Source organism: Emys orbicularis, chromosome 1 (assembly GCF_028017835.1).
Source record: "Emys orbicularis isolate rEmyOrb1 chromosome 1, rEmyOrb1.hap1, whole genome shotgun sequence".
Lineage (NCBI taxonomy): Eukaryota > Metazoa > Chordata > Testudines > Emydidae > Emys > Emys orbicularis.
The window spans coordinates 187,842,535-187,860,659 of record NC_088683.1 but is presented as its reverse complement, the minus strand read 5'-3'; the positions used below and the strand labels follow the sequence as shown (position 1 = coordinate 187,860,659).

At 41.3% G+C, this 18,125-nt stretch overlaps 1 protein-coding gene across 1 annotated transcript in view; it reads left to right on the top strand.

Annotated features, from left to right (window-relative positions):
• Positions 1-18,125, top strand: part of ROBO2 (roundabout guidance receptor 2) — a 587,768-nt gene that overhangs the window by 387,642 nt on the left and 182,001 nt on the right. Inside the window, exon 5 of the mRNA XM_065421111.1 lies at positions 4,011-4,149. Coding sequence (XP_065277183.1) covers positions 4,011-4,149 — 139 coding nt within the window. The remainder of the gene's footprint in view (positions 1-4,010; positions 4,150-18,125) is intronic.

Here is an 18,125-nt window from a genome sequence, read left to right as displayed (position 1 = left end):
AGTCCTCCAGCAGCACACCCTCTCACTCTCAGCTCCTTGCGCCTCTTGCTCCCAGCTCCTCACACTCGCACCACAAACTGAAGTGAGCTCCTTTTAAAACCCAGGTGCCTTGATTAGCCTGCCTTAATTGATTCTAGCAGCTTCTTAATTGGCTCCAGGTGTCCTAATTAGCCTGCCTGCTTTAACTGGTTCTAGCAGGTTCCTGATTACTCTAGTGCAGCCACTTCTCTGATCACTCAGGGAACAGAAAACTACTCATCCAGTGACCAGTATATTTGCCCTCTACCAGACTCCTGTACCCCACTGGTCTGGGTCTGTCACAAAGCGTACAATTATGTTAAAAAATAACCTGCACTCAAAAATAAAATAATGTAAATCTTTAGCACCTACAAGTCCACGCAGTCCTATTTCTTGTTCAGCCGGTCACTCAGACAAACAAGTTTGTTTACATTTGCAGGAGATAATGCAGCCCACGTCTTGTTTACAATGTCACCTGAAAGTGCGAACAGGCGTTCCCATGGCACTGTTGTAGCCAGCGTCACAAGATATTTACATGCCAAATGCCCTAAAGATTCATATGTCCCTTCATGCTTCAACCACCATTCCGGAGGACATGCATCCATGCTGATGATGGGTTCTGCTCAATAACTATCCAAAGCAGTACAGACTGACGCATGTTCATTTTCATCATCTGAGTCAGATGCCTCCAGCAGAAGGTTGAGTTTCTTTATTGGTGGTTCATGTTCTGTAGTTTCCCCATCAGAGTGTTGCTCTTTTACGACTTCTGAAAGCATGCTCAACACCTCATCCCTCTGAGATTTTTGGAAGGCACTTCAGATTCTTGCGTTGAGTGCCTTAGCTATCTTTAGAAATCTCACATTGGTACCTTCTTTCTGTTTTGTCAAATCTGCAGTGCAAGTGTACTTAAAACAAACAACATGTGCTGGGTTATCATCCGAGACTTCTATAACATGAAATATATGGCAAAATGCAGGTAAAACAGAGCAGGAGACATTATTCTCCCCCAAAGAGTTCAATCACAAATTTAATTAATGCATTATTTTTTTAATGAGCATCATCAGCATGGAAGCATGTACCCTGGAATGGTGGGCGAAGCATGAAGGGGCATACGAATTTTTAGCATATCTGGCACGTAAATACCTTGCAATGCCAGCTAAAAAAGTGCCATGTGAATGCTTGTTCTCACTTTCAGGTGACATTGTAAATAATAAGTAGGTGGCATTATATCCCATAAATGTAAATGAGCTGTTTCTCTTCGCAGTTGGCTGAACAAGAAGTAGGACTTAGTGGACTTGCAGGCTCTAAAGTTTTACATTGTTTTGTTATTGAGTGTAGTTATGTAACAACAACAAAATCTACATTTGTAAGTTGCATTTTCATGATAAAGAGATTGCACTACACTACTTGTATGCAGGGCCGGCTCTAGGCACCAGCAAAACAAGCTGGTGCTTGGGGCGGCACATTTTTAGGGGCGGCATGGCCGGCGCCAGAATGCCGCCCCTAAAAATGTGCCCCGGCCGCCCTAGCTCACCTCCGCTGCCGCTCGCACGCCGCTAGTCGCCCTCCCTCCCAGACTTGAGAGCCTCGGAGGGAGGGGGAGAAGCGGCGCCCGCGCCGCGGCCGCTCGGAGTCTCCCCCTCCCTCCCAGGCTCTCAAACCTGGGAGGGAGGGGGAGATCCCGAGTGGCCGCGGCGCGCGAAACAGTTGTTTCGCGCGCCGCTGCTCCCCCTCCCTCCCAGGCTTGAGAGTCTTGGGGAGGAGGCAGGGCTGGTGATTTGGGGAAGGGGCGGAGTTGAGGCGGGGCCGGGGATGGGGATAATTAAAAAACGGGGGGGGGGGCAAAATTGTTTTTGCCTTGGGCGGCAAAAATCCTAAAGCCGGCCCTGCTTGTATGAAGTGAATTGAAAAATACTATTTCTTTTGTTTATCATTTTAGAGTGCAAAAATTAGTAATCAAAAATAATAATATAAAGTGAGCACTGTACTCTTTGTATTCATTGTTGTAATTGAAACCAATATATTTGAAAATGTAGAAAAACATCAAAAAAATTTAATAAATTTCACCTGGTATTCTATTGCTTAACAGTGTGATTAAAATTGCAATTAATTGCGTTAATATTTTTTGAGTTAATCACATGAGTTAACGGCGATTAATCAACAGCCCTATTAGTTTCTTGTGGTGCCTTTAGTGATGGAGATCAGGTCTAGATGTATTGCAGGGTGTTTTCACTTTCCTCTACAGCATCAAGTGTTGATTATCATGAAAGGCAGACTGCCACAGTAAATAGCCTATTAGACTGATATTGCTTGGCAAATCCTTTATTCTTATGGCTAGACTGTAGGTTTTAAAACACTCCCTGCATAGGGGGTGGAGCAGAGCAAGGAGGAGCACTCAGACAGACACAAGGGGGAAAGCAACAAAAATGATAAAAGATTTAGAAAACCTGACTTATGAGGAAATACTGGGCATGTTTAGTCTTGATATAGGAAGACTGAGGTGGGGACCTGTTAAGTCTTCAAATATGTTTAACGGCTGTAATAAAGAGGATGGCGATCGATTGTTCTTCATGTCCACTGAAGATAGGACAAAAAGTAATGGTCTTAATCTTCAGCAGGTTATATGTAGGTTAGATATTAGGAAAAACTTTCTAACTATAAGGATAGTTAATCACTGGAATTAGGTCATCAGGAGAGATTGTGGAATCCCTGTCATTGGAGGTTTTTAAGAACAGGTTAGACAAACACTTGTCAGAGATGGTGTAAAGGAGTCCCATTAGGTTTTTATCCCAGATGGTGGGAGACCCTGACCATCCCCACTTATCTACACTGGGTGGCTTATGTTCAGCTTCTGTTTCTTAGTCCTTGCAAGGAGGCCCCTGCCAATTGTGGGCCTTCTTATGGCTCTTCTGATAAGGGATCAAAAGGGAAATAAATGTACCAATGCACCTGAGAATAACTGCTTCCAGAGCCAACGCAAAGTGCAAAAGGCCCGCAGTACCTTCTGTCTAAGTAGCAGTTTTCTAGGAGTCCTTCTACCTGGATAGCTGAATCAGGCTCACTCTGTCAGGCTTACCCTGGGAGTTCAATGCATTCCCTGTAGTGTCGGGCGTTGTGATCTCCTGGATGGGAGTTCCTATTGCGGCTTCAGGAGTCGCTCCAGCTGTTTCCTGCCCAGGGTGATATCTCCCCCGGCTGACTACAGTTTCCTCTCTAGCCCCCCTTCCCCGCCCCCCCCCCCAACATTCTGGTGCCTTCCTCATGAGTGTTGGTTCTATACCCTGTCGGGGATGGTCTAGGTTTACGTGGTCCTGCCTCAGCCCAGGGAGCTGGACTTGATGACTTCTTGAGTTCCCTTTCAGCCCTATATTTCTGTGATTCTATGAATCTCTGTCTGGGCTGTTCCTTGTACATGGTAGGTTGGCAATTTACGCCATCTCTTAGTGGATTACTGATCCTGGTCCACTGGTCCTACTCTGTGGCATGGTACAGAGGGGTAGGGCAGTGACCCCACTTCCCTGCCACATTTTCTGATTCTCATTTCCCACAAACTGTCTGTACACTACCCAGAGTGCAGGGAATGCAACTGTAACTGTGTGTGGCTATTGTGAAATTAGCAAGAATGGGATGTTTTTTGCTTGTCCCCTTTGACCCTGCATGGCTGCTCACAGTGTAGCCATAGACTTAGTATTTCATAGCCTAATGTTGCATATTTGGAACTAGAGTAGATGCAGTTAAAATATTTGTTCTCTTTGTAAAGCTACTTTTTCTGTGGCGGCTGATTATGCAGTTTTGCTGCCCGTTTTATGTTTATGTTTCATGCAGAATATGTTGTGGCAGCCACTGACTTTCTTTCCTTGTTCTCAACTGTTGAGCGTATCTGTGCACATTATCATCAATCACATCTTCATCAATTCATCTATATCTATATCTAAAATATTTTAATTTAGTCAACCCAACTCACTATATGTCATTTTAAAATCTCTTTCAAGAACGACCCACGTTTCTCAGGAGACCAATTAACCAAGTGGTTCTGGAGGAAGAGGCAGTAGAATTCCGATGTCAGGTCCAGGGGGATCCTCAGCCAACAGTCCGTTGGAAGAAAGATGATGTGGATTTGCCAAGAGGAAGGTAAGAGTAACCATTCTTGTTCTCATTGTCAGTCTCTCCTCTCTGGTTAACCCTGATTGCTTTGTTCTCTGGTGTAAAACCCTAGTAATCAGATATAATAGGTAAGGAAGTTTATTGCCTGTTGGTCAAATTACCCTATCAAATATGCTCCTGAGCTGGTGAACTAAGGAAAACCACGTGGGGTATGATCACCCATGGAAAAGGGTCTTGGGGAGAGGAGTGGTGGAGAGTTATTTTGCCCACATAGACATTCACTCCACTTGAAGAACATATCTGATGAGCCCCAGAAACAATAATAAGTACTTTAGAAAGCTGATATTCCAGAGAATAACTTACAGATGCTCTATAGGGGGCAAATAGACCAGAGTGCTTACATACCACTTGGAAACAGTAGTTGGAAGGCATAAAAATAAGGCAGGCTGGAAGGGTTTGCTGGCTCTTCTCCAGTCTTACACAATGGTTTGAGGCTAGAAAATAAGTCTGTCTTTTCTGGAATATTTTGGAAAGAAAGAAACAAAATGCCAGAAGTAGAGAAAATAAATTTAAGAGGGTTCAGTCATTAGTAACAGATGTTCTGGCAGGAAGAAAGGCAGGAAGCCACTAACACAACAGACTTAGTTTAACTTGAAAAACATATTTCCCCAGTGAAAGTGGAAAATAAGGCAACACCTTGAAAAGGTAGTTATTAATAGAGAGGTAAATTTTTGTATAATAATTTCAAGTGCTAGAACTGTAGAGGACTGAGCAAATGAAGGAGGAGAAAAGAACTCCAGCTGTGAACACATTAAGGGTGTTCCCATTGAAATTAATTGCAAAGCTTCCATTGGTTTCACTGGGAGGAGAATCAGCAGGAGCAGTCATATTCAACAACTAAACATTTCTCCTTACCTGACCAAGCACAAACAAAAGCAATGTTCATATTTCCAGAAATGGTAAAATGTTTGGTCATGACATGTTGTTGTTGATATACAAGTAGAAATAACATTAAAGGTAGTTTGCATTCATCACCTAACCCCTTGTTCATCTCCCACATAAACAATATACTGTGTAATACTCATTATATTGTCTTTTCTCATTCTTCTTGTAATGTTCTGTATATAGACAGGTAAAGTGACATGAAAAATAGCACAAAAACATGTGTAGGTATTTTGTTAGCACGTGCCTTGTCAATAAAATAATTCTCTCTACTGAAAATGGACATTTCATTGTATTAAGAGGTTTGTTTTTTCTGAAGTATCAGTAAATAAATTTATGTTTTTTTTCTGTGGCTTGCTCCATTATACTCCATATGAGCTTGTGTTTTGATAAGATGTTGTAAAAGGTAGCAAGCACATTTTGTTGGACATGGAGTAAACTTTACCTATCCCCGCCCCGACTTCCCCTTGGTAGACTGAAGGCCTCTTAACACCTTCATTTGTTGACCAAAAGTGACTCTGACCATGCCTGTACTATGAGCTAGGGGGTCTCATTCCCCTGCTCATGTACACATACTTGTGGTAGCTCAATGAGAGCGAGCACAGATATAAATAGAACTGTAGCTGTGGTACTAGCACAGGCAATGGCAGCGTGGCACAGTTTAACTGTGCAGGGTAGAAGCACTGCTGAAACTGATGGGAAAATACTCTGCACAGCTAAGCTGTGCCTCCACTTCTACTGCCCTTGCTACCACAGCTACACTACCATTTATACTTGCACTAGCTGTAATCAAGTTACCGCGTGTATGTGCCTGTGAGTGGGGAAATCACAACCCTAGCTCATAGAGTAGATGTAGCCTTTGTGGGCCTCAGTTTTCATGTGCCTCAATTTCTGGGCGCTTAACTCAAGACAACTTAAAGGGGCCTGATTTTTAGAAAATGCTCAGCAACCACCGTCTGAAAATGAGACCCCATTAAGGTGTCTGAAATTGGGTACTCAAAAAAAGCATACTACAAAGGATCTATTATAAACATACCACTCTTTCTTCCTGGATGCATACATATTAATCCAAAGATTTTGCTGCTCTCGATTTGGAGGGTATGTCCAATCTATTGCTCCTTCATGATCTACTTTTGACTCATACCCCACCAGTAGAAAACTGCTGATCTTGTTGCTTTAACTGCTAAGTTTGATAAAGATTTCAGGATAACAAAGAACTCCTATCTTCTGGATTTTTAAATATTTAATGTTTGGGTTTTCTTTTTTCACCAAATAATAATAATAATAATAATTGAGTTCTTTTAAACATGTGTTAACTGGAATTTGTTTCTTCGTGTAATGTTCCTACTACTGATATATTGTGACATCAAAACTAATGTAATAATAATACATATTGAATTTGGATATACTGTAATGTATTTGCACCTAATGTGGTAAGACTAATATTTTAGGAACTGATCCTGCAAACGCTATTGCCAAATGTAGCATTTACTGTTGTGCACAGGTCCATTGAAGTCAATGGTAGCAACTCATGGTGCAACAATACTCTTAGTAATATTTGCAAGATTGGGTTTTTAATCCCCCCCCCCAAATTAATAAAATGACAAAAAACAGAACAGGACAAATAACCCTAAATTCGTTACGCATGTTGAACGTACTGTTTGAATAGGATGCATGTTTATATCTATTAAAATATATCTTTACTTTACAGTTTAAAATAAAGGGACATTTTTGACAGAGCTTTTGTTCCAAATGCAGTAACAAATGTATGTACACCTCTACCCCGATATAACGCTGTCCTCGGGAGCCAAAAAAATCTTACCGCATTAGAGGTGAAACTGCGTTATATCGAACTTGCTTTGATCCGCCGGAGTGCGCAGCCCTGCCCCCTGGAGCGCTGCTTTCCTGCGTTATATCCAAATTTGTGTTATATTGGGTCACGTTATATCGGGGTAGAGGTGTATATCTAGTGTGAGAACCACCATCAGGGAAGCTTATGATTAGAATGTTTACATCAAACTTGGGATTTTGATGTGTGGGCAGATCAAGATGTCCTTTCGTTTTTGATTTTTGTTTCACTGTGTATACTTTCGTGCTTAGGACATCTATTGTGTTCAGGTGTTTTTTAAAAATCATTGTTATTACTATTAAGTCAGACTTGTAAGTAGAAATGCCAGATTCTGAACTGATGGTGGTTTGCAATTTTATATTTCATTAGATCAGTGTTTCTCAAACTTGGGACGCCGCTTATGTAGGGAAAGCCCCTGGCACGCCGGGCCGGTTTGTTTACCTGCTGCGTCCGCAGGTCCGGCCGATCGCGGCTCCCCACTCCAGGCCAATGGGAGCTGCTGGAAGCGGCGGCCAGTACGTCGCTTCCAGCAGCTCCCATTGGCCTGGAGCAGCGAACCGCGGCCAGTGGGAACCGCGATCGGCCGGACCTGCGGATCATATATATATATATATATATATGAAATACACACACACACACACACACAAAACTGGTTTTCATTGTTTACATAAATGGAAGGGAGATGCACACTAACATTCTGATCATAACCAGCTTTACCCACAAGAGAATACTCCAGATGTTGTGTTTTTATAGTGCAGTTTAACATTGCATTAACAGGTTTTTGCATTTATAATTGGAAGATACAGTGTTAGAATCTTCATCTTAGTCCTTAGAACATCACAAGCTGCTACAATGGTGCTTAGATTCATCCATTTTAAGACCAGAAAGTCTAGTCTGACCTTCTACATAATGCCCAAGTCTTTTTCAGACTTACCATAAGATTCTTCTCCTCTTATAAATGTGGCCTACATTCTTAAATGTATAACCTTACATTTGGCCCTGTTGAAAGAAATATTGTTTGCTTGTGCCCCTCTTACCAAGCGATCCAGATTACTCTGAATCAGTGACCTCTCTTCTTCATTATTTACCAGTCCTCCAATCTTTACATCATTTGCAGACTTTATCAGTAATGGGTTTGTGTGTCCTTCCGGGTCATTGATAAAGATATTAAATAGTATAGTGCCAAGAACCAATCTCTGTGTGATCCCATTAGAAAAAACATCTACTTCAGGGGTCGGCAATGTTTGGCACGCGGCTCGCCAGGGTAAGCACCCTGGCGGGCCGGGCCAGTTTTATTTACCTGCTGACGTGGCAGGTTCGGCCAATCGCGGCCCCCACTGGCCGCGGTTCACCGTCCCGGGCCAATGGGGGCGGCGGGAAGTGGCACGGGCGAGCGATGTGCTGGCCGTGGCTTCTCGCCGCCCCCATTGGCCCAGGACGGTGAACCGCGGCCAGTGGGGGCTGCGATCGGCCGAACCTGCCACGTCAGCAGGTAAATAAACTGGCCCGGCCCGCCAGGGTGCTTACCCTGGCGAGCCGCATGCCAAACGTTGCCGACCCCTGATCTACTTGATGATGATCCCTCATTTACAATTGCATTTTGATACCTATCAGTAAACCAGTTTTTAGTCTATTTAATATGTGCCATGTTGATTTTGTATTATTCTATATTCTTTATAAAAAATTATGATACCAAATCAAATGCCTTTCATTGTCTGAGAATATTATATTAAGTTTTTTTGGCAATATGTATTTTCCATAAACCCACGTTGGTAATGCAACGCTGACAGATCCTGGTCATTGGTGGACAGGATTGAACCTGGGACCTTTGGAGCTAAATGCATGAGCCTCTACTGCATGAACTAGTCTTATCGATAAACTAGGCAAATACAACTTAGTTGGGGCTACTATAAGGTGGGTGCATAACTGGCTGGATAACCGTACTCAGAGAGTAGTTATTAATGGTTCCCAATCCTGCTGGAAAGGTATAACAAGTGGGGTTCCGCAGGGGTCTATTTTGGGACCGGCTCTGTTCAATATCTTCATCAATGACTTAGATATTGGCATAGAAAGTATTTTTATTAAGTTTGCAGATGATACCAAACTGGGAGGGATTGCAACTGCTTTGGAGGATAGGGTCATAATTCAAAATGATCTGGACAAATTGGAGAAATGGTCTGAGGTAAATAGGATGAAGTTTAACAAAGACAAATGCAAAGTGCTCCACTTAGGAAGGAACAATCAGTTTCACACATACAGAATGGGAAGAGACTGTCTAGGAAGGAGTACGGCAGAAAGGGATCTAGGGGTTATAGTGGACCACAAGCTAAATATGAGTCAACAGTGTGATGCTGTTGCAAAAAAAGCAAACATGATTCTGGGATGCATTAACAGGTGTGTTGTGAGCAAGACACGAGAAGTCATTCTTCCGCTCTACTCTGCACTGGGTAGGCCTCAACTGGAATATTGTGTCCAGGTCTGGGCACCGCATTTCAAGAAAGATGTGGAGAAATTGGAGAGGGTCCAGAGAAGAGCAACAAGAATGATTAAAGGTCTAGAGAACATGACCTATGAAGGAAGGCTGAAAGAATTGGGTTTGTTTAGTTTGGAAAAGAGAAGACTGAGAGGGGACATGATAGCAGTTTTCAGGTATCTAAAAGGGTGTCATAAGGAGGTGGAAGAAAACTTGTTCATCTTAGCCTTTAAGGATAGAACAAGAAGCAATGGGCTTAAACTCCAGCAAGGGAGGTTTAGGTTGGACATTAGGAAAAAGTTCCTAACTGTCAGGGTGGTTAAACATTGTAATAAACTGCCTAGGGAGGTTGTGGAATCTCCATCTCTGGAGATATTTAAGAGTAGGTTAGATAAATGTCTATCAGGGATGGTCTAGACAGTATTTGGTCCTGACATGAGGGCTGGGGCCTGGACTCGATGACCTCTCGAGGTCCCTTCCAGTCCTAGAATCTATGAATCTATGAATAAGCCATATGGCTGTTAGCTAAGGCTGTAAAGCAGACTCATTAAACTCTGTCTCTAAGTGGTCTCGATGCCACCAGAGAGGACAGAACACCACACCCAGGAGGTGTGTGGGTTACATACTTCCCCTAGCTGAGGAAGCGCATCCCGAGCTTCAGAGACTTCCCAGTTGAAATCCCGGATGAGCCCTCACTTGTAACGCCGACAGATCCCCTGTTGTCGGTGGGGGGATCGGATCTGGGGCTTCTGGAGCTTAGTGCGTGAGCCTCTATTGCATGAGCTAAAAGCCATATGGCCATTAGCTAAGGCTGTAGAGTAGACTCATTAATCTCTGTCTCTAAGTGATCTCGATGCTACAAGATGGGACAGAACACCACACCCAGGTGTGTGGGTTACAGTAACATAATTAATGCCAATCTTTCTTTAACTCTTTCAGTTGAGTCCTTTGGTTTAGTTAGTTAGTATCAGTCAGTCAATTATTTTTTTTCTGGGATCAATGTCATGCTAAGAGGCAGACACTTGTCAGCAGTCTCATCAGGATGGCTGAGGATTCGAAGGACGTGAAAGTTGTTCTCTCTAAAGAGAGGACTAGAGCCCCCTCCCCCCCCCATGATGACATAGCTTCATTGAAGTAAATAGATCTGTGATGATTTATACCTGCTGGGGATTTGGCCGAAGTTCTTTAGGTCAAGGCTGAGATACATTGATGAGGCAGTAAAGGGAAGGCTTGATGTGGACAGAGCAGTAAAATGAGACAGACACATGCATGGAATTAAGCATAAGATCACAACTTTTATTAAACTTTAGACAGGGGAGGCTACCCACCTACCACCCATACTCTCCTATACCAGGCATTTAATTGGTTCCACTGCGGGAGTTACAGGGCTCCTTACCATGTAACCCATAAAGCAGAGTAGGCTCTCCTCAGTCTACTCTCCAGGAGTCAGCTCTCTCTGAGTCTTAGCACCCTCCATCCCTCCCCAAGGAGAACAGAGGGTGTAGCAGGGCCACAAGGTCTGACCCTATCACAGGAACCCAATGCCCTTCACCAAAATCCCAGGTTTCTTACCTCTGGGAACCATTCATTAGCCACTCTGGCAACAGGCCACAGGTTACGACAAATAAACAACTCCACCCCAGTACCTCAGTTACATACTAAGTACCTTCCTACTTAACCCACTGTGTCTTGAAGGTGCTGTGAGGAAGGCAAAAAACTCCCTGGTCTTCTGCCAAATGGCCCATAGGAGAAAAATTCCTTCCTGATCTCCTAAACAGTTGATCAGCTAGACCTGCCACATCTATCTGGCCAGATTCCTATTCCTTGTTTGGGAGGGTAGGGTGCGCTGCTGGAACAGAGCCGAAGGAGGCTCCACATGGCCTCCATGCTGGATTAAATCCTGAAGCTGGGGAATGCTGGCCAATCAGGACCTTTCACTCCCTAGCTGGCCAATGAGTTCCAGAGACTCCCAGAGGGAGGTGCTACCTACTGTCCCTTGGCAAGTGTCTCCCTCCCTGGCTGCTTGGACTGTCTCCCTTCATCACTGACCCCATCAGTTCCCTGTGTATGTGGGTGAGTGGCATTTCTACGACCCCTTCCTGTGCTTTACATGTTCACCGAATAAGCAGATTACTTTAGTTTCTAGTTCTTTCACTCTAGTACATTTTATGACCATTCAGCTACCTTTAAGGATGAGGTAAAGGGAGGAGAAATCTATCATTTATATAAACAAAAGCTTAAAGTGACATCTTCATCATTCAAAGAGTACTTGGGACTCTAAAACCATTTTGAACTGTATTTTATCTAGGCAGCTGAATTTGGAGTAATCTGAAAGAACAGCTTTTACTATATATATTTGTTCAGTGTGGGCAAAGATATTTGTCTAGTGTAGACAAAATGAATATCTAAAAGATGGGCAAGTGACAGCATGACAGCTCTGTCAGTTGAAGTGAAGACAACTTCTGAGTATTTTCTCTTTGATTGAATGGGAGATTTTTTTAAAAGAGAAAATGAAGCTAACTTGCATCTTCTGAGCACCTCTATTATAAGCATTTTGCATCTACATTTCAGTATGAAACCTTCAGAAAGTTTTCCCTTTGCATCCCTTATTACATAAATAAAACCCTCCTCTGAGCAGATGTTCCACCCATCTATTTGTCTTACAGCTTAGAGTGTCAATTTCCTATTTCCACAGCTGATGACATTCTTTGTGCAGCTGCCTAATGTTAGTGTATATTCTGCTTTTAAATAATATTCTCCTCTTGGCTTCATCCCAGGATTACAATGGCAGGATTATAGGAGGTGCCCACTAGGGTGACTAGTGTTAAAGGTTTATTACGGTTTCCATTAGAGATTTCAGCTTTCAAATATCTCTAGTTCAGTGATGCTAAAACATGAATTTTGTTATACAGAGTGTTAGGCCCTGATTCTGAAATGAGCAGCTCATAGGAAGCAATTGTACAAAGTAATGTGCAAGTTCAGGATATTAGCCTACAAGAATGTAAATGTCTCTCTCTCTCTCTCTATCAATCTAAATTCTTCTTTAAACTTTCTGTTTATTGAGAAATCTAAGAGTAAGGAGAGCATAATCACGTATCATACTTAGGAGATAATACAGTCAAATTATATAGCTATTACTACACCAAATTTTGTGTTGCATAGTAATTGAAAAGCCCTTCAGCTCCTCAGAAACCTTACTATTATAGTTTTAATTATAAAGATCCTTTTGTGAACAATGTGTATCTCAAGTTGCAGCTGGATTAATTTAAGAAAAGCAAGCAACTCATAACTTCTGAAGAAACGTTGAGTATTTTTAAGTTACATTAACAATAAAGTTGTAATCTAGTGTTTTTGTTCAAAAATAAATGAATGATATTATTTTTAAACTGAATTCAAGTAGAAATTTGAAGTTTGGATTGGTGTTTTTTAGCAAGATTTTTCAAAATTGGATGCCTAAAGTAAGTTTTCTATGATAGAATTTTCAAAAGTGTCTAAGTGGTTTAGGAGCATAAATCACAATGAAAGTCAATGACTGGTGCTTCTAAGTCACATAGTTATTTTTTTAAAAAAATCTTACTCTTAAATCCTTTTGTAAGTGCCTAAATAATAGACCTGATTTCCAAAAGTTCTGAGAAATGAGAGGTAACAAAGTAGGTGGTCAGGGCACTATCCTGGGACTTCGGAGACCTGAGTACAAGTCCCTGTTCCACCACAGATTTCCTGTGAGAGTTCTGGCAAGTAACTATAGATACTTTTGAAAATCTCATTAGGAACAAACCTGCATCATTAGGTGCATAAATATCTTTTTAAAATTGGCCCTTAGTGTCCCTATAATTCAGTTCCTCATCTGTTAAATAGAGATAATAGCATGTGAGGGAGTTGTGAGGGTAAAGACAAAGAGTGTGAGATGCTATGCTCAGATACTATAGTAGTAGGGGGGTATATCAGTATTTTAGATAGGTTTATTATTTTAAACTTTGAAGTAGGTACTGCAAGGAAAATATGTAAAGGTGTTGGTGCCTGGTGCACCTTCATTAACCACATAGTTACAGCACACTATATTTGTTTCCAAAGAAACTGGTCATCAATTAAGAAAGCTCTAAGAAGGGCTCCATGGACACAGTTTATACAATAATATTGCTCCTACAGCCACATTCCTCTTATATTGTTTTGATTATATATTAACTGAATTATTCAGCATTTCTATGCTTTTGTAGACCACAAACTACTCCCAACAGATTAACAATTCCCTATATTACAAATTTTGGTACAAAACCAACAGGGAAAATAATAGTACAATGTGAACTCTGGGATGTGTAAAGCTTCATTCCAGAGGCTGTCCATTTTGAACCAATGACCCAAGACTGAAATGCATTGTGAGTCAAGGATAGAGGCACATGGTGTATATTTTATTTTAATTGCTCTAAAAATTCTACATCAATCCATAGCTACCACACTGCACTGAGGCTAGGGGAATAGTTAATCAAGTATGACTCATGTCAAACTACTGAAGGTGAACAGGAAATTGTGGAGTCACTAGCCTGATGCCCCTAGCTAAAATATTAGGTTCACTATCTCATGAATAAACTTGGTTTGCCATATAAATGATACAGGTAGTCAGTACAAAGATGATTTCAAAGCAACTGAGGAAAAATATTATTTCAAAGCAAATAAGTTAGGCAGAGGGACCAGGACATATTGGATTTTTTTTTTAAAGTCAGTATACCACACCCCTTTTCAGTGACAGTTAGGTGTCCAGTTGTCTCCTTGATACATGCTTGATGTAAATAGGACTTACTGAAGGGCAAATAGACTCCTAAGAAATGGGGAGTAACAGTTAAGACCTCTAACCAAATATGGCCTTACTCAAATCATGACTCTGCTCCTTTTAATCCTTAGAACAGGAAGGGGGGCGTTGTTATTGTTTGAGATTCTTTGGTGGAGGGGTGACATTTCTTTGGCTTTCTATTTAATAAAAATTCGAATAGAGTTTGTGCAGTGTTTCATGTCTTCAAATTTCCTAGTAAAGCCTAAGAGAGCAGCTGCATAGCCTGTAATTATGTAGCAAGTAATACAGGATTTTTTTTTTCCTGAGGAAGTGAAGAGATTTTCAATTACAAGTTAAAATTTATGACACGCTGTAATAACTGTTTAAACCTTTCACACAGAAGAAGATAGCAGTGCCAGCTCTTCATGAGAGTGAGACTTACTCAGAGAATGTATTTTACAGTTGCCTTAAAAAAAGTCTTAAGTAGCAATCACATGGGTCATTTTTTTTTTCCGTATTCCAGCCCAGAACAGCTGGTTGAGCTCTGTAAATACATCTTTAATGAAATTACAACCTGCACTTGTAAGTTGCATTTACAGACACTGTCTGATTAGATGAGCATTGTACTAAGGAATGAAAAGTGGCAACTGCACCAGCAGAAAGAGTTATTTATTTTAGATGCCATCCACACAATGGGAGAAGGTAGACAGGGAAACCTTAAGTTATACTTCAGAATTAAAGTGGTATGCAGTTTACACAAAGTGCATTGCTAAGTGCTATGAGATTGAGGGTTATTATATGAAACAGCAGAGAAAATCATAAAAAGCAGAGGTATGGTTTGTGATTTACTTAAAATTGACAATGTTCATTTTAGAAATTATTTTGGAAAAATACATGCATTATGTTCTGTTGTTAAAGGATAATCTCTTGTGCTTATATGTAAAAAAAAGTCATTATTCAAACCTCTGATTTTATATTTAATTTGATTAAGCAATTGTTGCAGTGAGAGCAATATGAGCACCAACTTCAGTCACAAGTGAGAATTTAGACATAATTAGAAGTTCTCTTTTTGTTCAAGTATGAATTTGGCTACATTTTCGCCTCAACTATAAGGCCCATGCAGCACAGGTATCCATGACACATTTTTAAATCTAGTATATTTTTTTAGTGCTTGCACGTAATTTCATACACATTCTGTGGGCACAAATTCCATCAATTAGAGTTCTAATTTGCATGCATTGTCAGGTAGAGATCTAGTTTCCAGGATTAACACTGGTAATTTCTGTGGGCCCAAAACTGCAGGTACAAGATTGGATTTTAAAAATCAGCCCTTTAGTGTCCAAAATAGTAGGACTCTTTGGAAAGAGTTTCAGATAAGACTTGTATCAGTTCTTTTAAATGAATAAAAGTCAGAAACTTTCATTTTTAAAAAGGGTTTAGGTCGGGCCTGATCCCGAGCACTTATATTTCCCTTTGACTCCAACATCTCTCAGGATTAGGCTTTAAAAGCTGTTTCCATAAGTAAGTAACAAACTGTGTAATTGTGAATTCTATTGTACAAAAGAAGCACTACATAACAACATTTATATTTTGTGGATGGAACAGTGAGGTATTTAACTGCAGTCTCCTCTAGATACAACCAAGGGGAGAATGACCTTTCAATGAAATATGAGTTAATAACCCTACAGTGCTGAGTGCTTTGGTCGAGTTAATCTTAGTACAGATTGTAACAAAATGTAGTCTAATGTGTACTGAAAATTAATTAGAGGAAAGACTGTGTTTTAATGGTGTGATGGATCTAATCTTTGATTACATCAGCAAATTTCTATTGCAATTAATAACAATTAATCGTACTAAATAAAGGAATCAGGGGGGAAAGGTTTGTCATATTAACTGTAGCACTCACACTATATCACCTTACATCCATTGTGTTTTCCATTCTCAGCATTTTGCTTCCTAAACTAACCATCAAGGAGAGACTGACTCCCTTTATGAGGAGCATAGGGGAGAAAACAGGATGTTTTTAATAGCTTGTCAAGGAGAGATAGTAAAAGAAAGAAATTGAATGTGCTATTTGTATACTTATGTGCAACTGGAGAGACTAGAGGCAGTTTCCAGAGGATATTGTTGTCCAGTGTTAAATGCAGCACATGGCTGGTATATGTTGGTCTATAACAGGGGTCGGCAACGTTCGGCACGCGGCTCGCCAGGGTAAGCACCCTGGCGGGCTGGGCCAGTTTTATTTACCTGCTGACGCGGCAGGTTCGGCCGATTGCGGCCCCGACTGGCCGCGGTTCGCCGTCCCGGGCCAATGGGGGCGGCGAGAAGCCGTGGCCAGCACATCGCTCGCCCGCACCGCTTCTCGCCGCCCCCATTGGCCCGGGACGGCGAACCGCAGCCAGTGGGGGCCGCGATCGGCCGAACCTGCCGCGTCAGCAGGTAAATAAACCTGGCCCAGCCCGCCAGGGTGCTTACCCTGGCAAGCCGCGTGCCGAACGTTGCCGACCCCTGGTCTATAATATAACTTGTGGATATTTCATACAACTTAACAGATCAAAAGTAGAGGTCCAAGACCTGCAATACAAACATGTTTATTTGCTGCTATCCTAAAACAGATGAAGTCATTTAAAACTGGGGAGAGGGGGGTCTTGATTATTAGCAGGAGTGGGTGGGTGAGATTCTGTGGCCTGCGTTGTGCAGGTCAGACTAGATGATCATAATGGTCCCTTCTGACCTTAAAGTCTATGAATCTATGAGTCTTGTATATAATTCTTATCAAGTATCAAAATGGTGCCCCACTCACCATGATTCTCTCCTTTTGGCCCTTCCCTTTCACCTGAGGATTGATTCCCCCTCTCCTTTGTACTGTATTGGAAAATGTTGGCTATACCAAATAAAAAAGCTTGGTAATTGTATTGTGTGTAACATTTGCTTCTAAAATTCAGAAATGTTGAGCAGGTTCTCAGAGTTCATGCTAAGGAAGCCTGCCTTTTTGACATGTTCTACACTCTTTTAAGGACATGAAGTAATTTGGGTTTCTGATAAATAATTACACTGCCTGGGTTGACTAATAAGACCATATACTTTTTTAAAAAATTATGTGGAAAAAAATTGCATGGAAACCCTTTCAGAAGAGAAAGAGACATAAGATGGATTCTCACAAACAGGAATTAGGACCAGTAACCACTAGCTCATTGGTACTGTTCGGAAGGTCGGACACAGGGAGACTTCCTCTCTTATTTTAAGTATGTTCCCTCCCAGTAAAGGATATGAAGGATGAGCATTTCATTAGAAGAAATCAAAGGTTGCCCATTAAACCACTGCAGAAGAATTTTTGTACTGTAAGAACCAACAAACCTCTGACATGTGCCAGCTCCTCTTGTTAGGTCTTGTGCTGAGACCAATTCAACAATAGTGAAACAACTGATTTTAATAACATGATTTTGAGTTCAACTGTAACACCAAAAATGCTTGAATTAGAACATTAACATACTTTCCTCTTTAGTGGCCACTTTATGCTTTGTTCTTGATTTACAATAGAGATTAGAAAATATTGCAGTTAATTTCACTGACAAGACTACCATAGTTAATCATCACACTTAAGGCAAAGAAGCATAGACCAGCCAACACAAATTCTGTTCATTTCAGAATGTTAACAAGCAGCATGTTCAGATTTCTAAAAAATGCTTCTTTTAACTGTATAAAAGCATGTTTAGTGAATTCAAGATGCTGATCTTGGCTCAGAGTTGGTTATTGGATTCCAGCCATTGCTGTATCCTTTTTTTTTTTAATTTATAAGCAGAAATGGACATGAAGTAGTATTTCCCCCCTTCTTTAAAGTGAATTTTGTGGCTGTGAAAAGTGCTAGATTGACAGCCCTGAGACTTGAGAGTCCTCTGTTGACAGATGAATTACGACATGGGCAGCAGTAATGTCCCCAGTGCCTGACAAATACATTTCAACTCTGATGT